At 38.3% G+C, this 24,080-nt stretch overlaps 1 protein-coding gene across 2 annotated transcripts in view; it reads right to left on the bottom strand.

Moving 5' to 3' along the window:
- Positions 1-209: 209 nt before the first annotated feature.
- NT5C2 (5'-nucleotidase, cytosolic II) overlaps positions 210-24,080 on the bottom strand; it is a 92,388-nt gene continuing 68,517 nt past the window's right edge. Inside the window, exons 4-19 of one of the 2 annotated variants that reach the window (XM_039243931.1) lie at positions 19,559-19,676; positions 18,718-18,813; positions 18,368-18,391; positions 14,277-14,368; positions 14,082-14,139; positions 12,955-13,048; positions 12,282-12,335; positions 9,271-9,354; positions 8,188-8,229; positions 7,010-7,117; positions 6,673-6,739; positions 5,792-5,962; positions 4,447-4,498; positions 4,277-4,337; positions 3,968-4,144; positions 210-3,320 (exon numbers count right to left, since the gene is read on the bottom strand). In XM_039243931.1, coding sequence (XP_039099862.1) covers positions 3,084-3,320; positions 3,968-4,144; positions 4,277-4,337; positions 4,447-4,498; positions 5,792-5,962; positions 6,673-6,739; positions 7,010-7,117; positions 8,188-8,229; positions 9,271-9,354; positions 12,282-12,335; positions 12,955-13,048; positions 14,082-14,139; positions 14,277-14,368; positions 18,368-18,391; positions 18,718-18,813; positions 19,559-19,676 — 1,535 coding nt within the window. In that variant the 3' untranslated portion in view covers positions 210-3,083. The remainder of the gene's footprint in view (positions 3,321-3,967; positions 4,145-4,276; positions 4,338-4,446; positions 4,499-5,791; positions 5,963-6,672; positions 6,740-7,009; positions 7,118-8,187; positions 8,230-9,270; positions 9,355-12,281; positions 12,336-12,954; positions 13,049-14,081; positions 14,140-14,276; positions 14,369-18,367; positions 18,392-18,717; positions 18,814-19,558; positions 19,677-24,080) is intronic. The other variant, XM_039243933.1, reaches the window with a different exon arrangement.

The raw sequence follows: 24,080 nt of genomic DNA, 5'->3' as shown, positions 1-24,080 counted from the left end.
ATGATGGGGGTACTAGACGTCACCTGGCTCTGCTTCCCAGCTGCTGTGCACGGCCTTTCTGCTGTCTGATGGTAGTGTATCACTTTCTTCTATTTTTAGGGCTGCTCAGGTACCTCCATGGTAGAGATTTGGCATCCCCAAGTTGTGTATCATTTGAAATTGTTCCATTTGAGGAAAAATTTTAAGAGCCCTATGCTCTAGTCACCAAGAAAAAAAAATGTCACGAGAAACCTAAATATTCAGGCCTATGCTTTGAAACCAAGGAAGGAATTGGGCCACTGACTGCATGGTGATAGCTGGGCCACAGTTACCATTTTTTCCACTATCAAAGAAAGGTTAAATAGTTTCCATAACACGGAATGTGTACAAGGCTCCCACCCTTAATGCAGACTTAGATATGCACTTGTTTGTCTCAGGCTATTTGTGGGAGTAGGAGTATTTTTAAATGCTCCGGCAGCCCTGGAAAAATCGCAGGGCTTTAAAGTTGTTGACAAAATATTTCTTAAATAAATAAATCTGATTTAGAAATATCTAAACATGAACAAAGTACTTTTAAAGTCTGACATGTCACTGCAAGTGGCTTTTTAAAGTAGTTGCTTAAAAACAGTAATGGGACTAAGGATTTGTAGCTTTAATCCTAACTTGGAAAGGGTGGCTTGAAGGGCTTGCTTTTTTATTTTAGGTCTGAGCAGAGCTATGCTTATGGAAAGAGAAAAATCTAAGGTTGAAATAGAACGCTAGAGATGAATGTAGGGGGCAAGCCCTCTTAAAAGGGAACCCAGCAGGGCTGGGGTCTGCTGCACCTAGCTGCTGGCTGTGCCAGGGTCCCTGTCAACCCTGTAAATGCCCTAAGACTGAAAGTTCAGTCTAACAACCAAGAAGGGGTGTCTGGTGCTTTTCAAATACCCAAGGAAGCGATTTTGAAGGGTTGGGAGATCTGTGTTTGCACCATCTAACATGCCTCAGGTCTAAAAACACAAAACAAAAACTTTAAGTTCAGCTTCCCTAACTGTTGGCAACAGAGAAACTCACCTTCATGTTTTAGCAAGTTTAACTCTATCTACCCTGAGTGCCTGCCCATGGACCACCTAAACACTAAACTCTGGGGCTTAGATGCTTAATGGAATCCTAGCTCTTCAAGAAAGGTTTTGCTGGTCCTGAAGAAAGCTCTGACCAGCAGTGGAATTCTTCTTCCAATTGTGCGTTTTTCTTTTTGATCTTTGGACCCACTGCCAGATACCTGGCTAAAAAGAAACTCTTACACAGGTAAGATCTTATGTGTTAACACAATACAAAAAGTGTGGTAAATTAAAGCAAAGTGATCATGATGGTCCTTGCTCTAAGAGGGAAAATATGTAAATGTACTATTATAAGTTAGCTCTGCAGCTGTAGCCACTTAAACATTATTTGGCTTTGAACAAATACAAGACTGAACCAAACTGGGCAACAGCTCTACTTAGAGAAGAATACATGGGGTGACCACAAATAGACCCTCTAAAATTTTAAAAGAGGTCTGTATTTAACTGCTATTTGCAACAGCACTGGTAACCTGATTACTTTCAAAGTAGCATATATTCCTAGTATATACCAGTTAGAAAGTTGGCATGACTTCATGTAAAGCCCACGTATCCTGAAAGTGGTGAGATAATATAGTCTTGGCTATGTTACTGAACTGTGTTCCCTACCTATAAAATAATTTTTACAAAGTTTCACCACCTAGTCCTGTACTAAAAAACTTCCCATGAAAAAGTTTTGAGGACTATTTAGGTGCTATTTAGCCATCAATTGTGCTGTATTATCCCTTCCTATAAAAGAATATCAAAGTGATGTCTCTGGCCAAACCTACACCCACCTGAAGACCAACAGTTATTAAAGCTGTGTGCAGGAAGGGGTCAAAGTCAGTATTAGAAAAAGACTGTACTGAATTCTAGAGCAACTAATCTACCCTCTGTGTTCACCAGAAAGAATGGAAGGAATATATATAAAGGTAAAGTGAAAGTCTACACTACTATTCAAACTGATGCTGTAGCCACTGTGAATGTGACAGCGAGGCAGCCTGGTGCCCTCCCGGATACAGTGACGATCTCTTGTTCAAAACAAGTGATTTCTCTTGGGATTCTGAAGTACATTTATTCACACTGATTGTGCCCTCTGCTTTAGTATGGTTCTGACTTACATGCCTTCTTCCCATCCTCTCATGCTTGACTGCGGAAAACAGTCTACCCTAGAGGACAAGGAAGGCCGGAAGTCGTGATGGCACGAACCACACTAGCCCTTGCTAATGACTTTACTCAGTTACACTCTTTCACGGGGCTTGCTCCTTTGTCCTCTTTCAGCCAAATTCTTTCTACAGATTCATCCCAGATGAGAAAAAGATCATTTTTGGATAAGACGCATTTCTACTATCAAAAAAATGTAAGATTAGATGAAGACTTTCACCTCAAGACAGAATCACAGCAGTACATTCCAGGCGAGCCCTGGAGCAAACCAAACACTTGTGCAAGACCACTAAAGCCTTCAGTCTGCCCACAGGCACTGAGGCCACTTCAAAGCTTGTAAAAGGAACCTTGACCTTAACAGAAGACCACATTTGATAATGGAAACAATATATTTCTCCACTGACATACAATACTGTGTAATGCACTGAAAATTTCAGGATGGATTTTGGATTAAGAGCACAATTTGTAACATAACAAACATCATTTTCAGATCACCTCTTCCCCTCACCCTTGTTCCACTCGGATACTCTTCACTAGCCCTGGTGTATCCAATACACACTGAGGATGAAACCACACAAGGAAACGGTGTCACAAGCCACAATGGAGCCTTCTGCAGCAGTTCAGCCCAGCTTCACCCTTGCTTTCTTCCAATACCGACTCCATTACAATTGTGCACCATTTGCAGAGTGCAGACAAAACTACTAAAAAGTATCTATGATTAGAGTATTTTAAGGTCTTCAGAAACTTCGCAGATGTACCTTTGATGGAGCTCCCCCACCCACTAGAACCCAAACAGGGATATCCTTTGCTCCTGTGAGTCCTGCCAAAACGTGTTTAATGGATGCTCAGTTTTGGTTTTCCTCCTTATTCTTCTTCCTCTTCCTCCTCTTCATCATCATCTTCATCATGGCAGTGTGTAATTTCCTGGGGGGCCAGTGGGAAGAGGTTGGGGGGTTTAATCTCACTAATCGACCGGGTCAACTGGTGCCGCTTGTAATCGGTATCTTTGAAATCAACTGATGTGCGGTTCCGGGTGGCAAGAGGGGACTCCATCTCGTTAATATCTACATGAGTGTGTTCCACCGTTGATTCATGAGGCATCTAGAACAAAGTCAGGGTCAGAAAGCAGGTGGAGTAAAACAGTTTCCCAAATCCTAACCCTTTCTCTGTTAGGTGGCTGTGCAAAGACAGGTCTATAAGGGATCAAAGGCCAAGCCAAATTAGATGCTTGAGTGTGGTCCTGGAACTACCTAAAGCTGCCTTTTTCCTCTCATTCTCAACTCATCTCGATTATTACAGCCCGAAACTAGAAAAGATCGGGGAGAAAGATTCTTATTTCACAGCACAAAACAGTCCTGCTATATAAAAACTGTATTTCTCTTATTCAATGCTCACAAAAGAGAAGTCTTCACTTGATCCTACCTTCTCAAAGATTCCTTTCGGTACAAGCATGGAACCTGCTTATGGGCTTTTTGCACATGAGGAAAAAAGACCCAGGGGTGGCTCAAGACATGATCTCACAAGTTTGTAGGATCAAGCCCTGTGTTACTGAACCCCATGTTGTACTCTGTGCTGACAGCACGGACCCTGCTTGGTATTCTCTCTCCGCCCCTCCCCAGCTCTCAAAATAAACATAAATGAAAAAAAGACCCAAACTCTCCTGTGTCATCCCACAAAGCAAACTGTAGCTCTCAGGCCTAAGTGTCTATCTTTATTGTAAAGAGCAGCCTAAAACTGTGTCAACTCACCAAGACATGGGCAGCTCTGAAGAGGTAGCTGAAGGGGTAATACAGCAGGTTGATGAAGGAGGCCGCATAGAGGTCAGCATAGCGCATCACCTGGCTGGCAAAGAGGGTCTGCCGGGAGCCGCTGCGGAACAGACTCCCCATCATCCCATAGCACATGTCCATGTCATGCGTTACTTTCTGCAACAGACAAGAGACTGAATTCTAGTAGTTGTTGGGTGCTGGTGATGTGCCTGTCCTTGTATCACAGGATAAAGACAAAAAAAACACAACTTTATTTTCCAAGATCTGTCCCAAATCCCATTTGGATACCTTAATACGTCTCTGGATGGAACTAATGTCAGGGCGCTCATTGCTGCTGCTGTCAAGGTGCCTGGAGGCAAAAAAAAACACTCCACTGAAAATCTCCAGAAAGGAGGTCTCTTACACCTAGGTGATATGTTTAGGGAAGAAATGTTTGTCTTTAGAATCTGGAAACTTACTTGTAGAGTTCAGCCAAGAAAATATCCAAGCTCTGAAGCTCTTCAAAAAGCGCTAAAGTTTGGAAGGAAGAGAAAAATGTTTTAAATAAAAAGCATTGTTTTTAACTACAGCTGGAACTAAGTTAAGAGGCTGCAGACATGACTGAAAAGTAAAGCTATGGTGACTGCACAAAATGACTTCATTCTCTTGCTTCAGGAAAACCCAGTCCTGCCCTGCTTGGGATCTGGCAGCGGATGAAAGCCATGATTTCTTCTTCTACTTCAACCCCGCTGGCTACAACTCTCCTTTCCAAATGGATGCTAAGTGCTAATTTGTAACCCATCGGAAATGTTTCAGCAAAATCAGTGTTAGCAGTTCCATTTTCAGATCAAAGAAGAAGAGTAGGTGATGTGTCCAGAGTCACAAATCCAGGAAATAGAGCCAAATCAACTAGATTTATAGAATTTCAGAGGTGTAAAAGCTGAAAATATGGATGAAAGACTAGCCAGAAAAATCCCACCAAGGTCAAGCAACAGCCAGCATCTGATGCCTGCTTTGTAGGGGTTCCGGCCTTTCTCAACCTGGGATCCCCAAAGAGAAGTCCTAATGTATATACTATTGATAACAAATTTTTTTAATCTACCATCTTTGGGAGAACTGAGAGTCATTCTTATTAACTTCTCTGTTCTGTGCATCAGATGAGGAGCCTAGGTTGAGAAAGGTTGTTACTTTTGTCTTTATGAAGTAGGTTAGCCTCATTTTCATATTTGAGGAAACTGACACACCAGATATCCCAGTAACTTGCCTCAGGTCATGAAGATATTAGGTAGTAGAGCTGGGGTAACTACCTGACACAGTGGGTGATTCTAGGTAGGACTGGCTGGAGAACTTCCATGTCCAACAGTTTTATATAACTAGACCTACAGCTCAATTCCATGTACAGAATACAATTTGGCCTCATTCTCTACTTCTCAAAAGAGCAGGGAAAAGGGGGATGTAATTACCACTCAAAGCCATCACTCCCCCCACGTCACAGAGACAGGGAACTAGTACATGTGATTAGAAAATATGGGACTACAGAAGAAAATGGAATTCAAAGTTTAGTTGCTATAGTAATAGAATTCAGGATAGCAACATTCTGTCCTTAACCCCGAAGGAATTCAAGAGAAAGGCTAAACACGAGAACCTCTCCTATTTCCTCAAATTCAGGAGTTCTGTAAAATATCTGGGTAAAGGGAGGTATCCAAATATCTTTGACCATCTCTGCCCCTCTCCTTTTCTCCCCACATACAAAGTAACGTTCATCCAGGAGGAATGATTCACAGCTGGCCCTTAAGATATAAAATAAGAGTAATGGCTCCTTACAGCTCTTATCAGTCCAGACGTGCAGCTCCTGTGCAAGTTCAGGAATCACCAAGAAAGTTCGCCACCCTTGTCGTTTCTTTGATTTTAAAATGTCCCCAAAAATGTGATCTCCGATATACAAAATGTCCTTGCCCTTTGCTCCCAACAGATCACAGACTGTATCAGATGAACCTGAAACAAGGGAATGAACAATGGGAAAACAAAAATGTCTCCATATTAAAAACAAGCCTTCTAAGGACCATAACCATTAACCATTAGATACTGTACTGATTAATTTTATTCTTATGCAAGGAACAGACTAGAAGTAGGGCTTACTCACCTCAAAGACCCACCATTGTCTTTCTTTCATCATTCCTTTTACTGCCTCTAACACAAGGCCTTCAGCTCCACTGTGCTAACCAGAGGTCTTGATAACCAAATCCAAGAGCAACAAAACTGTATGTCTCAGCTTTAGTAAATATAACTCTCCTAAAGAACCACTGCCATTTGTCATCAAAGGTCTGACATTTCGTTTTGTTCAACAGTTTCTCATTGCAACTAAATATGCATCAGGATCCATAGGGGCTCCTTCAGGACCCCTTTGAGAACCACCTCAAATCATTCCAGGACAATGAGAAAAAGTCTCAAATACGTAAAAGGATGAGGAAAAACTGATCCTTTTAGTGAAAATCAAAGACTCATTAGGACATACTAACAACTTCTCAAACCTGTTCTCCCTGACTCCTCTTGCATTAGCAGGTGACTGAAGCAGTTTCCTCCAGGAGACCATATCTTTAGGACACTAAAGAGTGTATGTGGCACTATGCCAGGAAGACCCCAAAGCTTTCACAATGAAGCCTAAACAAAGAGTTAAACTAAATAAAGGGAAATCTGTGACTCACCTCCAGAGTAGACGATGCCATGTTGTAAGGGGCCTGTGTAGGTACCAATTTTCAGCTTGCCAGTTTTCTGTGAGAAGAGAAGATAGACTTTCTAATAATTTACTGTTCTATCACAATCTCCACCCAAAATGCAATCTGGATAGGCATCTAAATGAATGGCACTTTTGAATTATATTCTTTTGAAATTATTGGGCTATCCCAATTAATACTAAAACTCCTAAATTAAAAACAAAGATATAGATAATAAAAATACCTGTTTCATTAGAAAGAAAAAGAGTGGGGAAAGGAGAAGTATGAAGGACAATGTGCTAGCAGACAGATCATCCTCTTGACTTACAGTATCCACCTGACGCAGTACTGTGCCTTCTCCAAAAAAGAGTGGCTTCCGTGCATCCACCAAGATCAGGTCAAAGTAGGACTGCCATGGTCGATGGGAGCTCCCAGGCTGATGAGGTTGAGAAACAGCAAAAGCCAAAATATCACTCCTAACCCTTGAGGCACTAATATTTAATCTCACTCAAATGTAAGGAATGTAGACATATTAAGTATACACAGAAGATCCCACTATTGTATTAAAAACATATTGTGTCTTATAGGCCACATTCTTTTGGAAGCATCAAGTTGAAAATATAAATTAACATGTTTAAAATCATTTCCTCTACTAATATTTCACAGCAATTTAACATATGAAGGAAAGTGACCTCACACTCTTGAAATATGCAAAAAAGGCTCAAAGGGGTGAAAGAAAGATGCAAATCAATATTCAAGAGACAGCTTAAGAAAGAGGCAGATCAGCATCAGAATTTAAGTATATAAACTAACATGGAACTATTACCAGCAAATTTTACTGGATCTCAGAATAATGCCTCTAGGTATACATTAGCCTTGGCTCATAATGGAGGCTCATCACAGTACTAATAAAGAAGTTATGCCCATTAACATGATTTCTATCCTGAAGGGGAACCATCATGTTAAACTTTTAAGGTCAAACTGTGCTTTTGGGTGACCTCAAAACACAGATTTACTGATATTTATCAAAGAAGGACTAAATCCCATAAGGATGTTACTCGGTTGCAATGAGTATTCCTTAAATTTAACTGCAGCCACACTGTGGGAATGAAGACTTCTCTGCTAAATATCAAGGTTAACTGTTCTTGGCACAAAACTCAGCAGTAACTAAGAGTAGTATCTAGAAGTTGTCAAGAATATACATATCTTCTGTTTCTTTTAATCACATATTTTACTCAATGTGAAAAGTCCTTTCTTTGCCATACAAACTTAGAACTTCTTGGACATAAAAACACTTCTTACTAAATAACACAAATATCTCCCTTTTATTTCTGTCTACTATGTTCTCAAATCTCTAGCAATGTTAAACTATACTAGCTCCTGCATTGCTTCTAAGCTTAATGATTTCCAGTTGAGTTCTGACAATTCCTTACTCTCAATATTCTAGGATCACTAAATGCATTCATTATTACTAAAAACAATGGTCTGTTAAGTTACGTATAGTACCTTGGGGCCATGTGGGAAATCGAACAGGTACGTCATAATTTTCTGGAAAAAAAAATCCAACATAAGGTCCATATACTACTTTTGCAAAAGATATGTAGCACCTAAAAAAGTTCAAACCCAACCTTTTAATAAGACATGTCTTTTTTAATATAGGATTCATCACATTCTTGTTTCCCCTAAGCTTATCAAATCATGACAGGTAAAGCCAGAAATTAATGCTTCAATATAACAAACTAAAACTGACAGTCTCAGTAGGACAGACATAGGCTTCTTCTAGGATGTAGCTTTGTACACATCATCCATATATCCCTACTGAATCCTCTTAGCGGACTGGAACACATATTTGGAATGGGTATCTGAGGTCAGGGCATAGACAAAACTAATGACTCACATGGAAATAACATACCTTGCCCTCCTTACTATTTATTCTTTCTAGACTAACCAAGCCAATAAACCATCAGATTTGTTGCCTTTGTAAGACTGCTTACTCCAACTCACCAGATTGCTAAATCAAGATTTTACACTGAGAATTGCAGAGCACTGGGCTTCTTTCTAGTACTATAAACCTGTAACTATCTTAGCAATAATAAGATGAGGCTAAGGGGTTAAATTGGCTTTTCCACATGCTTTAGTCCTGGCAAAGAAATGTCTAAGTTAAAAGGTAAATTCTGATGGTGAAGAGTCCACACATCTTTGCACCATCTACTGCTGTCTGGCTCCTGGCAGGAGGAGGGGCATGTACACATATGCAGTAAATAAATGTGTGACCTCTCAAGTTTATACAAATGATGCACCAAAAAGATAGAAAACCTTTTTTAAAATCAGCACAAATATTTTAAACAACCTCCAAATTAAAACCTTCAAGTGATCAACTGTAATCAGGGAAAAGTCAAAAGAAATAATTAGAAAAATTTGAGAACCATTCCGATGTAGCCCTAATGCTGTTGTTTTTTTTCACTCTGCTCTCAAAGTGACATGGCAAAAAACTACCCTCACTAACAAGTGTCCTCATTATCTTCATTCACAGTTCCTTAGGCCAAAACAATTTCTCTGTATAAATAAGTATGAACATTAGGCACTTACATCTGTATATTTATAGTCACTGTTGGTGGCAAGAAACACTTTCCCTACTTCCTTCATTCGGCTCAGAAGCAAAGGCAGTTTCCCCTGAAATGTAAAATGATGATGAATGATAAACTAAAACACAAATATATAGTCTTTTTACACTTCAACTTTTGTCTCCCTAAATAAGAATAGGGGATGCGCTTTGAGGGTTGGTTGGTTTCAGAGTTTTACATTTAAAAGACCACATTATCACTACGCATGAAGTATTAAGCTCTGCAGTATATACATGGTGTATATAATGTATAGGTGTATATATAAAACGATGCAGATATACTTTTTAAATATATTAAATATGCTTATTAAAAACACCTCAGGGCACCTGGCAGGCTCAGTCGGAAGAGCATGCGACTCTTGATCTCAGGGTTAGGAGTTTGGGCCCCACCACTGGGTGTAGAGATTACAAAAAACCAAACAAAATTAAAAAATAAAACCTTCTCTACCTTCTTCATGTCTGCCCCAAGAAAGAGTTTAAATTACCTTGTAATCTCTTGAAGTATATGAATGAGGTATATTAAAGGTGAGGAGAAGCTGATTTTAAACATCACCAGCAAAATACAAGGAGAGCATAAGCTGTGGCTTCCCTGCGTAGGCTTTTGTCTTATAAAACACCTTGAAGAATTAAATGCCATGTGCAGGATGCAACCTAGAAATGCTCAGACCCATCCGTAGATACATGAGGAAATTCTAACTCCTGATGAGACTAAGAAGAAAAGCAGCTTTTCCTTCTCTCACACTAAATAGGTTCCTTCACTCAAATTCTCCTGGACCTCTCGTGAACCCTCAGTGTTCTCTCTTGAAACAATAGTGGAAATAGGAGTGGAGGGGGAAAAGGAAGTACAGTGACTGAAAACACTAAGAAATCTATACCGAAGTACTTTGAAAAAAATATTGCATTCCACAATTTGTACTCTGTGAGACAAGGAAGTATCTCATCTCGAAGCTGTGTTTCCTTCTTATATTAAAATAGTTCCAAACTTTTGCACTGTTTCTGGGAATACAAATTGGTGCAGCCACTCTGGAAAAGTTTTATAAAGGTCTCTCAAAAAGTTAAAAACAGAACTACCCTAAGGCCCAGCAATTGCACTACTATCCAAGGGATACAAAAATGCTAATTCAAAGGGGCACAGCACCCCAATGTTCACAGCACTATCGACAATAGTCAAATAAGAGAAGAGCCCAAATGTCCACTGACTAATGAATGGATAAAGAAAATGTGATTGATACACACACACACACACACACACACAGAGGAATATTAAAAAGATGAAATCTTGCCAAATATTTGCAATACATGGATGGCTAGAGTGTATCATGCTAAGCAAAATAAGTCAGAGAAAGACAAATATAATAGGATTTCATTCATATGTGGAATTTAAGAAACAAAAGTATAGGAGAAGGGAAGGAAAAATAAGATAAAAACAGGAAGGAGGCAAACCATAAGAGACTCTTAAATATAGAAAACAAAAGGTTGCTGGAGGGGAGGTGGAGGGGGATGGGCATTAAGGAAGGCAGTTGTGGGGATAAGCACTGGGTGTTGTATGTTAAGTGATGGATCACTAAATCCTACTCCTGAAACCAATATTACACTATGTTAATTAAACTAACCTGATTATTTTCCCATATATTCTTCATCTAGCTTCCCTTAATATTAAAGATCTTACATATCCATAGTATAATGAACAAAACTAAGAAATTAACATTGGCACAATTCTATAAACTCTAGATTTTAAAAATCTACTGTATAAACTTGGACAAGTTATGTAACTTCTGTTCGCCAGGTTTTTTTAATTATTTTTTTTGATTTTTGAGAGAGCACTAGTAGGGGAGGGGCAGAGAAAGGGAGAGAATCTATTTTTTTTTAATTAGAGAGAGAAGTCAAGTGTAAGCAGGGGAGAGGCAGGGAGAGAGAGAATCCCAAGCAGGCTCCGTGCTATCAGCGCAGAGCCCAATGTGGAGCTCAATCTCACGAACCATGAGATTATGACCTAGGCCAAAATCAAGAGTCAGATGCTTAACCAAATGAGCCACCCAGGCACCCTAGAGGGAGAGAATCTTTAAAAATAAAAATTATTTTGAGAGACAGCAAGTGTGATCTGGGGAAGAGCAGAAAGAGAGAAGGAGAAAGAGGATCCTAAAAGGGCTCCGCACTGAGCTGAGAGCCCAATGCAGGTCCCGAGCTCACAAACTGTGAGATCATGACCTGAGCAGAAATTGGATGGTCAACTGACTGAGCTACCCAGGTGCCCCCAGACGGGGAGAATCTTAAACATGATCCACACTCAGCACAGAGCAGTGTGGGGCTTGATCTCACGACTGTGAGATCATGACCTGAGCTGAAATCAAGAATCAGATGCTTAACCAACTGAGCCACCCAGGCACCCACCTCAGTTTATCTACAAAGCAGAGGTGACAATACCTCACTCAGGGTTATATGGAAGATTAAAGGGCATGTAATCACTTAGTACAGTGATGTGCACACAGTAACTACTCTAGCTACTATTATTATCATCAGAGCTAAAAAGACAAATGATATACTGGATCTTCTTGCCTAGGAACAAACAGGAAAAACTATTCTTTTTTTTTTTTTTTTTTTTAATATTTTTTTATTTATTTCTAGGAGAGAGAGAGACAGCGTGAGCAGGGGAGGGTCAGAGAGAGATGGAGTCACAGACTGAAACAGGCTCCAGGCTCTGAGCTGGCCGTCAGCACAGAGCCCGACGCGGGGCTCGAACCCACGAACCGTGAGATCATGACCTAAGCGAAAGCCGGACGCTCAACCGACTAAGCCACTCAGGTGCCCCAAGGAAAAACTATTCTAAGACCTATGTTCTGGTGAAAATTCCTGGTGATTGTGCCTGACATATAGTATGTCAAGACAAATTAGTTGTCTTCCCTTGTCCATTTCATTTTAAATAGGTTTTTCATTCATTTCTCTGATTTACAGATCTGTTTTCCCCTTTATTACTTACATCTTTGACTACATACTTCTCAAGATTTTCAACTGTCTTTTCCTTAAGGGAGCCCTACAGGGGGGGAAAAAAAAGAACAAAATCAGTTTTTAACAGTTTATAAGAAAAATTATGTCTACTATCAACCCAAATGCATTTTTTAAGTATCTACCAAAATGGAATAGTAGATAAACTAGAGAAGGCCATGATAAAGTAGCAACTCTGCCTCCAAAATGTATTTAAAATATAAAACTATGTTTATTTTAAACTAGAAATCAAAAGGTATTTCATTTTAGTCAGTGTAATTTACAGTAAGTGTAATTTTAATTAGTTAATGTATTAGTCAAGCAGGAGGTATTTGGAAAAAACAAACAGACCATAATCATCCTCAAAGGGTAGGGTAAGTGTAATCTTAACACTAAAATCTCTTGTAAGTTTGGGAAATGCAAACTGAAATAAGAGCTAGAAGCCAAGCAGGATGATGAAGGAAAGATCACATAACTTTTGAAAGCTGGACAAAGACAAGAACAAAAGTATTCTAGAGAGCTGTCACTAGGGGGCAAATCTCTCTCTCCCTTTTTTTTTTTTTTTTTAAATGGAAGAAAAACTGCTGTATTTGGCACTTGGAAAGTTAATGTCAAACCATACAACACACGCCACAGAGTGAACAGCTGACACAGCAGCTCCCAGGTACCTTGTAATGAACCCAGTCAACAGCATCTCTCACATCCTGGAACATACTCCGGTAAGACATGAAGAGGTCCCCGTCTTTAAATCCTGTCTCACAGCTATACAAAGATGGAAAGAACATGACAGGGAATCCAAAAGAGGGTAAATAAAATGAATACCAAACATGGCTCAGGGGACCCAAAGGTTCCATTATCACATGGATAAAGGCTGAGGCTAATTAGGAAAATAATTACTCCCTAATGAAAATCCATTTTCACAACCAGAAAGGACTACAGTGTTCAATGAAATACAATGATTGTGAACAAATACAAAGTGATAGAACAATATACTGAATGAAACCTAAAGGTCAGTTCCAAAACTATCATGTTCTTTTTATTCATCACTTTTAAGAAACAGGTTCCCATCAAAGAAACATTTAAAGCTTAACATTGGTAATTGAGGTGCTCTTCATCCTGACTTTTCCAGTGTTGTCTCTAGGTACAGAGGTAATGCCTATTTTCTATTTAGCATAGTGACTTGGTGCTCCACCAGATTTAGTGCCTTGAAGTGGATAAGGCCTAGGCAGGATAAGTTAGCAAACTCTGACACATATGGCTGAGCAGTGGTTCTACAATTCGCCCTAAAAAGGAGAGGATAACTTGTTCAAGACTTAAACAAAATTTTACTTCAGGGAGGACAAACCATATTTACTTCTCAATCAAATCTTGCTGGGCCTGGGAATGAAATTAAATTGCCATTGCTGAATGGCTCCTGGGTAGCTTCTGTGAAATGAGTTGGGGGGTTTTAGTGTAATTCTGCTTGGACAGATAATCATCACACAAACCTCCCACTCAGTTGTCACAATTAGCACCTCTGCTGGCCGTCTTCATTCCCAGGAGAAGCCAATCAGAAGTGGTCCCTTCCAAACATGGCTGCAGCACACTGGCAAGGAGAGGGGGCCGTGTGGGAGGTGAGAGCCTGCATGGAGCTGCTGGTGCTGTCCCATCTCTCAGGCTGGCAATGTGGCATCTCTCACTAGCACTAAATTCACTTCAGAAAAGCAGAAAAGACCTACAATGGCCAGTTCTCTAAAACCCTGTACATTAATTTGAAAAAATCAATTGGAAAAAGAAAATTATACTATATACATACCTGGTATATCTAGGACAATTAGTAAAAAAATCTACTAGGCAGGCCAACAGGTAGGTCTCTGAAAAATGAAGAATAGGATATTCATAAACATAAATGAAATAATTCAAACTTACTTCATTATCTCCCTTGAGCAAAGACAAATGATCATGAAAAGAAGGGAAAGCATCTGTATATATAAGCACAGAATGAAGCTACCTGGTAGGTTGAATAGTGTGTTCAGAATGTAAAATCTTTCAGTGTCATCTCGTTGGATAAATTTATTTGGATACTGCTCTCTAGTTTCTGGTCTGAAAGAAAAAATTTTAATTAAATGACATTCAAAAAATGAATATTACTACCAGGAGAAATACTTATCATTTAAAAATTCATTCAAATATTTTGGTGGCTACATGCAAGGCAGGGTGTAAATACTACATGTGAGTGGCTATGAAGATAAACAGCCCTTAAAAAGCTCTCAGTCAGGTAAAGGAGGCAAGTCACAGACACAAACAGTTATCACAAAGTAAAAAATCACAAGTGCCAAAAGAAAGGTTCAGAATGCTATGAGAAAACTGAGGAAGAGACCATTTCAACTTAAGGGGTAGAAACAAGTGATGTGGATGTGAGAAGAGGGAAACCTAGGAGGGATTCATGAAAAAGCTGGCATAGGAGCAGGCCCTTAAAGGCTCCAATTCAAAAACTGGGTGCAGACAGGGGAGCAGAAGAAAATAAAGCTAGAAAGATGAACTGAGGCAGATCATGCTACCGTTATCTTTCACTCAGGGGCAAGAGAGTGCCACTGACAGGTCTGTGGTGCCACTAACAGTTTGAAACAAAGGGATAAAACCGTCAGAGCTAAATTGTAATAATATTCCATTAGTAACAGTTTTAGGATAAAAAGGAGAAAGAAATGTGATATGTTGCACGACTGGCTACAAATTCTTTCTATGACTTTCTTTGTAATGTGTGACTCTGCAGTTCCTCCAGCTCAGAGGCTCAGTCTCTCTCTCCATCCTCAAATAAAGCTCCAACAGCAGCAACTAGGGATCTAGGCAGAAACTTTGAAAATACCTGCATACTGGGGCTTGCCTACTCTTGCTGCACTTGGACCTCTGAGACTGCTGTATGAATGAGGGAGATAACCTGCTGGAGGATAAAGGCTACGTATAGAAATGAGGAACGCCCACCAACAGGCTGCTAACTGCCGGACATGTGAGTCAGGCCATTCCAGATCAGCTGAGCAACCCCAGAATTACCCAGCTGACTCTCAGGATTCTAAATAAAATAGTCATTGTTCTAGGCCACTAGGCTTTAAGGTAATTTATGATGCAGAAAAACTGACACAAACGACTGGGAAATCAGTTAAGAGGTTACTGCAGCAGCCTAGATGAGAGCAAGAAGGGTCGCTCCTAGAGTGGTAGGACAGGAAATTAAAGGGAAGCATTAATCATGAGAGACTACCAAGGTAAAATGAATTAAGACCAGGCTACTGACTGGCTGTGGCAATGAGGACGTGAGAATCAAAGCTGATGATGCTCACAAGATGGTGTCTCTGAAAGGATGGTGGTACCATTCACAGAAATATGAAAACTGAGTAACAAGTAGGTGTAAGAGGAGTTTTATTTTGGATACAGTAAGCTCAAAGTAAGCAGATTTTTATAGGCAATTAGAAGCAAGGTCAAAAACTTCAAACAGAGATTCAGACTTGAGAGAGAACTGAGATCATCTACAGATAGATAATAGATGAAGTCACGAAAGCTGTTACAGTGGATGCAGCCCCTTATAGGGCAGAGGAAAAACAAGACTGAAAATGGACCCACGGAGAACCCTCAGGGTTAAAAGGAAAAAAGCCAGCAAAACAGACAGAAGATGTTAGAAATGCCAAAGAACTTTGGAGAGGGAAATGAAATACTCCAAGAAGTGGAAAGGGACAGGATTAATTAAAAAAACAAAGAAACAAACAGTACAGAGAAACCAAAAGAGAAAAAAGCTGAAATATAAAAATGCACGATTCTCAGGGTGCCTAGCTGGCTCAGATAGTGGAACGTACAACTCTAGATCTTGAGGTTGTGAGTTTGTGCCCCATGATGGGTGTAGAGATTGCTTAAAAATAAAATATTTATTTAAAAACTGTACAGTTCTCACAATGAGTATGTAGAGATAACTAATCTAAATAAACGACATCAGATTTAAAGTTTGTACTCAGAGTAACCTGGGTAAATTCCTGCTTGGGTCTGTTAGATACCAATGGCATAAATTCTAGTTAGGAACAGAAAATTACATTAGCTCCCTTTCTTCGTTACACTTCTGAAATAAGAATTCCCAGTAAGGAGTAACTTTGTAGAATATCTCATTTTCTAGCCTCCTAAGACTTTCTGTAATGAAAATTAAGATGGAAGGGAAAAGTAATGACATGCTTTCCTCAGCTGGGTTTAGTAAGATGACACTATCTCCTTAGATATACTTTCCTGTTCTCTCCATCATTAAAAAGTAATTCCTTTACATAAGGATAGTTAATAGTTATTTATCAGGCAATAAGAACCCAAATGACTTATAAATATAGTTACCAATTACATTCTGTTTAAGTGTTGGGTGTCTGGATGGCTCAGTCAGTTAAGCATCTGACTTTGGCTCAGGTCATGTTCTCACGGTTCATGAGTTCAAACCCCACTTTGTGTGAGCATGAGACCCAAACTGGGTGAGCATGAGCCCCACTTCTCTCTCTCTCTCTCTGCCCTTTGCTCACTTGTGCCCTCTTAATTGTCAAATCATGCTAGCGTGTATTTAAAATAAAAGTTAATTGGGGGCAGTTAATTTATCCTAGAAGAAGGAATGCTAGACTTGTGAGCTGGGAGGAAAACCGTATGGACTACTGCTAACTTTCTGTGATTCGTAGAATATTTGATCTCAATATTATCCTTTTCTAAAAATTTAAAGGCCTTTGCCCTTGTCCAAAAAAAGAGGCCCCAACTCACTGGCAAGGTGTGTAAGGTAATCCATGATGGAGCCCTAACCTCCCTGCCAGCCAGCCTCGTCCACCAGTATGCTCCAATAGCTCATTCTTTCCCTCTCCATCCTCAGCCTCTCTTCTATAGGCTTTTCCTTTTGATTCTAAAGACTATACAGGGTTAAGTGCTATTTGAATGATTCTGAATTACTCATAAATGACTTATTTTTGAAACAGTACTAAAAATACTTCCAAAGGAGTTATTTGGAAACTTTATTAGTTTACTTGGGGAAAGAAAGTGGATCCTGAGTTAGTAAAACTAATTGCAGTACTAATTTATAGAACTTCCTTTCCTCTTCCTGACTACCCCTACTCATAACACAAAAATCCCTTTTCAGACATTAGTAAATAGAACCTTGGTTCATCTTCATTGAGATTTTGAATTATGGTACAATATTCATATATAAAATAGCTTAGGTTGCTAGCACTATTTGCAATCACTTCACATTCTAAATCCTGTCTCCTGATATTCATGATCTTGAACAAAACCCTCACGAAAGGAACAGTGAAAGAAAGGGAGATAATTAATCATCGGCCTGTCCAGATGTGTCAAGGTGGGGTGTTTACTTCACACTGTTCTTTCTCACTACATTTATGTGGAAACCTTTGAACCTGTGTAATTCCAGCTGCAAAGTCTTGTATCAGATGCTTCAATTCCAAATAGGGCACTGCTGTGATCTCAGATTTAAAGGATACTCTGGTACAGTTTCAGTTAGTGTGTGCCTCTTATCACAAAAGTATTTACCAAAAAGACACTCTTTAAAAATGTCAATACAGACTGTGTGGTTCTGACTACTTTGCCTTTGAAAATAATGTATAGAAATATAAGAGACTGACAAATAACCTATTTTGGTTTTAAGTGTTGCTTTGTGTCTAATGCAGTATCAGTAGTAAATTAGATAGTAGAGTTGTGGAGAAAAAATATAATTGTAAAGCTATGAGGGCAGAAAATGTCAAATTGTGGTATTGTGATTTTTAAAGAAAAAATTGGGATGTTTCACCAAAAGATAGCAGACCAAAACATTATAGACAGTAAATTTTATCTACTATTTACTAAGGTGGAAAGTCTAAATTACTGAGAATAGTGGAAATATTCTGATTCTGAAAATAAAGCTTACTCTAGCTTTAAATATTATCACCCTGTTTATTTTTAACCTGTGTTTTAAAAAAATTTTACCCACATGTCAAGTATCTGAAGCTATTCATTAGAATATTTAAAAATCATATATTAGCTGTTAAAAATCTTAGTAATTTACACTGTTGTAATTTGAAATTTTTCAAAGCACTTTTATATACATACCTCTTCTGAGCAGCTACCTGAGAACTGTATTAAAAAGGAGAAAATAAAAATCTTAGAATTTCAAGTAAGTCAAAGCCACTACAATTCTTTTTGGGCAAGTTTCAAGATTAGCTTTGTTGGATGCTATATAATTAGAAACCAGTTAATTTACACAAAATGTAACTGCTAACTATATAAGTCCGTTTGAGTCCTAACTGCCTAATAAATAGTTGGTAAGTATCCTTATGTAAAGAAATCGTTCTTTAATGATTAGGGAACAGCAAAGTATATTACATCTGGGGAGACCAGTGATCTTCATATTTTTTCACTGTAAAAACACCAGACAGAGGCTAAAGGTTCTATGTACTCACCCTCTTATGAAGTTAAATCCATGTGCGCAGACCAAGAGGTTTCCATAGGCATCAACTTTCAAAAGATTTCCGTATAGTGTATCAAACACAAGTCCCCTATGTGCAAATGAGGACACCATCAATAATACAGGTAACAGTCTTATGTAGTATTATTCAATCATCATAAACCAATGCCATCCTATTCAATCTTTATGAAGACTCAGAATGTCTCCAAACAATATAATCCTGGTGGATGAAGTGAATAAAATCTTAAAACTAAACCCAGAACAACTAAAAAATATTTACTCTGTCCAGATAAATAATCACAACTTAAATACAGTATGCACTGTGGTTCCATTCTAAAAGAGTCTGAATTTCCTTGGAGAAAGGAGCTGGCTTATATTTCCCTCTAACAGACACTATACATGGAACATCTATGATGGCATCTCAAACACCATCTTTCTTAATCTTAAACTGTCTCTATCAAATCCAAAAATGCAAACTGCCAAGAAGGCTCCTCCTGACCAAGTGAGCGTATCAGTAAAACATGTAACTGTTCTCCAACAGTAAGTATCTATGATTACTGCCCATCAGTTTTACTAATCCTTTTTCTTTCCCATAAATAGATCTTCTTAACAATAAAGCTCAATTCAAGAACACAAAAGATAATAGTGTACATGAAAAGTCTTTAATTTTAGAATCCAGACCAACCAAAATAACAAAACCAGAAACAAACCAAAGCATCTTATCTGTTTTTTTTTTTTTTTCTTTGATGGTGGGCAGGGTCAGAGATGCATTTGGAATTATTAATTTGGGGGGTAGAGGAAAAGGTCTTAATCCAAAAAAAATCTTGAAAAATTACCTGGTAGGGAATGTAGAATCATAAGCAAAGCTGAGCAGCTCCTGAGGGTAGCCAATAGAAACTAATCTTTCCACAGTAAGCTCAAAGCCAAGAGACTCATACTCCGGGGACTTGTACACTGCACAGAGAGGAGTTCTCGTTATAATAACAGTCCATGAAAATAAAAGGCAAATGAGTGAATTTCTACTCTTTCCCAACTCCTCCCTCCTCCTAATTAGGCCATTTTCTTCTTTCCCCTCAAACTCCATGTTCTGTACTGTCCCAAGTAATCACAAAACTCCATTGTTAGTCTGTGGAAATAGGTCATATTTTTGTAGGAGCAAGAGTGACAAGATGAATTATCAAACATTTCAGAATAATTCATTCTTAGCAACCTTAAACTTTTTTCCTTTAACTGTTATTTCATGCCCATAATCTAAAGGCAGAAAAAGAAACTAATAAGCACAACAGTTGTGATATAAACCATGAGAATGTAAGTAAACAGAAAACCAGGTAGAGAGGTCGCTATTTGTTGAAGGCTTCACTGCTATGTATAATTGGTGTAGGAATCCTTCAAAATGAGCTTTTTAAAAAAACTTATTTTTACAATTCCCATTTGGCTACTATTTGGTAGTTGCTTTATATTCCTTCTCCAATCAGCATAATTCTATTTGTCAGGATTAACTTGTTTTCTTATCAGCCCTAACAATATTATAAAGCCATAAAAATTGCATTTTACAAGTTATTGCTGCAATATCAACCATAAAAAGACATGTCTGAGACAATTACGGAAATCTGAATGTGGACTGGGAATCAGATATTAAAGAATTATGACTAGGGGTTAAGGGTGAGAATTGGAGGAAAGTGGCCAAAAGGTACAAACTTCAAGTTATATGATAAATAAGTACTAGAGATGTAATGGACAACATCGAGGACTTTAGCTAACACCACTTGTATGATATAAAGGAAAGCTGTTAAGAGATTACATCCTAAGAGTTCTCATCACAAGGAGAAAAAAATTCTTTCCTTTATTCTTTCTCTTCTTTTTATTGTATCTATATGAGAAGATGAGTATTAGCTGAACATATTATGGTAATCATTCCACAACATAGATAAATCAAACCATCATGCTATATGCCTTAAGTTTATACAGTGATATATGTCTATTTTTCAGTAAGACTGGAAATACACATTTAAAAAAGAATTAGGACTCGCTTTATGAGATATAATTATGGAAGGATGGGTATGTGCAAGTGTATGTATAAAATAAATAAATATATATATCCTTTTCTGCCAAAGAAGCCTACTGAGTTTGTTACAGGTGAAGACAGATGAATTTTAGAATATGGGAGTTTCTCCCTACTATTATCTATCTCTGAAATCTTATTCTATAATCTTATTCTATAATCTATTATAATTCTATAATAATCTTCATTATTCTATAATGAAGAAACTTTTTAGAATCATCATTGCAGTTCAGCATAAAGAAAACGTTGCTCCTTTAAATAGGTTTGCTCCAAATGCAATATTTAGGTAAGCATTCTCCCATCAGTCTCTAGGAGAGGGTAAGGTGTACTAAAGATAAAAATTAAAAATAAAAAGACCTGCAATCTTGCTAAATGCCAAATGAGGCAAAAAAAATCCATTTTATCTCAAAATAATGCTATTATTATTATTATTATTATTCTACCCACAATTAATATACAGCCTGTGGCTCAAACTGATTTTTCACTGCAGTTAGTCTGCCGACCCAAATTGGTGCTAATATCTTAATGAGTACTAGTCAACTTTTCCTTACCAAAATCAATCTTTTAGAATATTTCTGGAACTACATAAAAGAAACCAGTAATACTTGTCACTTCCACAGAAGGGAACTGAGTGGCTAAGAGATGGGGAAGAAAGTATACTTTCATGTATGCACCTTCTTACTTCTTTAAAACTTGTAACTTATTAATGTACATACCTATCATTTTCAAATTAAGTTGAAATGTAAAAAAAAAAAAAAAAAGATAAAAAAAAAAGCAGGTGAGCTTCCAAAGTCCTTTAATAAACATTCGTCATATTTAAAAAGCCTAAAAGTTTTAAGGCCCTTTAGGAAAAGGAGGCCCTTGAGTCTCATCTCATAAGAACAATGCCAAAGGAAGTTGTTTCTTTTGTTGTTTCAGGGGTAAAAATAATTTAATGCTAATGCTAATACTAATATTCTCAAGACTGGCTATGTATTTTCCTCTGTTCATCTCCAGCCATCATCACCTTCCTCCACCAAAAACAAAAACAAAACCCCCAAAAAACAAAAAAAATCCTTTTGGAATCCTGAGGGTGGAATTCTTAAATCTAGATGATGTACACTGTGGTGAAGGGTATATATTCATACCCACTAAAAAGGGTAAGAGCTGGTATACTATAATAAAACCAGAAAAGTAGTATTGACCAATGTCAATTTGAATTATTTTGAGAATATCTTTCACCTAACACAGTGCTTCCACCCTGAGAATAAATCTCATTTTAACAAGATTTCCATAAAACAAAAACTGTTTCTCAATCCTAACAAAGCCCCACTTATTGCAAACAATATTTAATGAAACAAAATTCCAGTAGCTAAGTAATTGGGATAATCCACTGACATTCATTCTTACAGGATTTGGCCCATATAAAATTTTTCAATTATTAATTTTTTCAGAGGGATAATTTGCTGGCTATGCCTTAAGAATGGGGGGGACCTTAATCACCTCCACTCATGCTCACCCCTAAATGAAACATTTTCCCTAGTTAGACATGAGGTAATCATATAGCAAGGGAATAATGGTGATTAAAACCTGTGTTTGGGAGACACTTTGGATCGAAACTCAAATCCATTTTTTCAGAACTTTTTGTGAAGGAAGAAAGATTATCGGGGGTAGGGGAAGGGAGATATCTCAAATCCTCATTTTGCCAGCGCAAACCCTAGAACAGCAGATAACAAAACACAATACACTTGCTACATTTATGTTAACTCCAGGGCAGAACTTTCCAAGTATTCAACTGAGGTGACTGTCTAGTAATTCCACCTAGAGAAACAAATACTTTAAATTTCCTTTAACTCAATGGGTTTAGGGTACTTTCCAAAAATACAATGTATTTTCCCCATTTGTTGACCTGACGTTACATACATAGCAAGTACAAATATAAGCTTAAGCCAGAATTTAAGTCTGCCTGATTCTGATCCAAAGCTCTTTGTGGTGAGGCATACTACCACTGTTAAAAATCAATTTCTGGATTACACAGGCATCAAAGCTTAAGCCTAGGTGTTGAAACACACTATCCTCCCTCCAATTTCTTTCACCTAGTCCAAAATAAACTGCTCTAGTCACAGGTGAGAATGAATTTAGCAAAGAGAGTTCAAGTTCCACTTTGACAACACTATCTATTTCACTAAGCTCTATATTAATCAGTAAGACCTACAAGCTATTGACATTTTCTCATAAGCTTCCCGGCTAATCATTTTAGTAACACGAATTCCCAGGTCATTAAATCATCCGCTAGAGCACTATACAGTACAACCAGGGTTGGAGAAGCAGACTGTAGCTGCACAGAGCCAAAGTTTAGATGTTTTGTTCTAAGTGTCCCTTGGGAATAATCACAATCTGTTCTGACCTAGTAGCAAAAGTGACTAGTCCTAAAACCTGCAAAGTATCATCATTCCTTGAAAAATAAATAAATAGAAGCAAAATTCCCTTTTTTAATGACTATGCCCTTTGAAGTCAGCCTTGATATCTACAGGGAACCATAGTATTGCCTCACACAGTGCAGCTCTATGCCTCTCCACAGCTGCAAAGGCTCTAACTTCAATTTCTCTCCCAAAACTGGCGAGTAAGTGATGCATGGCTTCAAGCTCAATTCTTACAACTTGACTTTCAAAATGCAGCCTACAGATTCAGAGTAAACATAACCTCACACATTCACTGCTTATTTCTTCTTCGAGAAAGTCCTCAGGCCTATCCTAATTTACCCAATGTTCAAAGACAAAGGAAGAAGTTCTTTCAAGGGCCAGAGTCCAAAAAAGAGGACCGCCTGAGCCACTGGGGCAGCACGCGGTGTTCTCAGGTTACGTAACTAGACTATAAAGAGAACAACCAAAGCTTTGAAAGCTGAAGCTACTGAGCGCATTTAAAGATATTTTTTACTCCATGGTCTGTAAGGAAAAAACAGTTCTCGAAAAAATATCAGCTGTATGTTGTGGTGATGAAAGTTATGGGCTCTGTTTTGGGGAAATGTTGTTCATACAAGACAGAACCTATGTTAGAGGAGACCGTTTCTTTGAAATGAGCCAAAATCTTTCTGCAAGAAGTCTAAAATTCTCATGCACTTTTTACCTTTGCCACCAAGACACACTGTGTATAGTTTATAGATTTTAGAAAAAGGAAGGGCAAACCTCTAGAGAGGTTCCAGCCTAGCAGAGTGTTGCTGCCAAAATGAGAACTCACACGAGGCAGATGCAGATGTAGAGTGTCACTCCAGTCTTGAAGGAGTTACACTGGCTCTCCTGTTAAAAAACAAAACAAAG

Source organism: Hyaena hyaena, unplaced genomic scaffold (genome assembly GCF_003009895.1).
Source record: "Hyaena hyaena isolate Hyena2069 unplaced genomic scaffold, ASM300989v1 scaffold_233, whole genome shotgun sequence".
NCBI classification, from domain to species: domain Eukaryota; kingdom Metazoa; phylum Chordata; class Mammalia; order Carnivora; family Hyaenidae; genus Hyaena; species Hyaena hyaena.
Note: the sequence above shows the minus strand (reverse complement) of the source record. Positions and strands in the feature narration are given on the sequence as shown.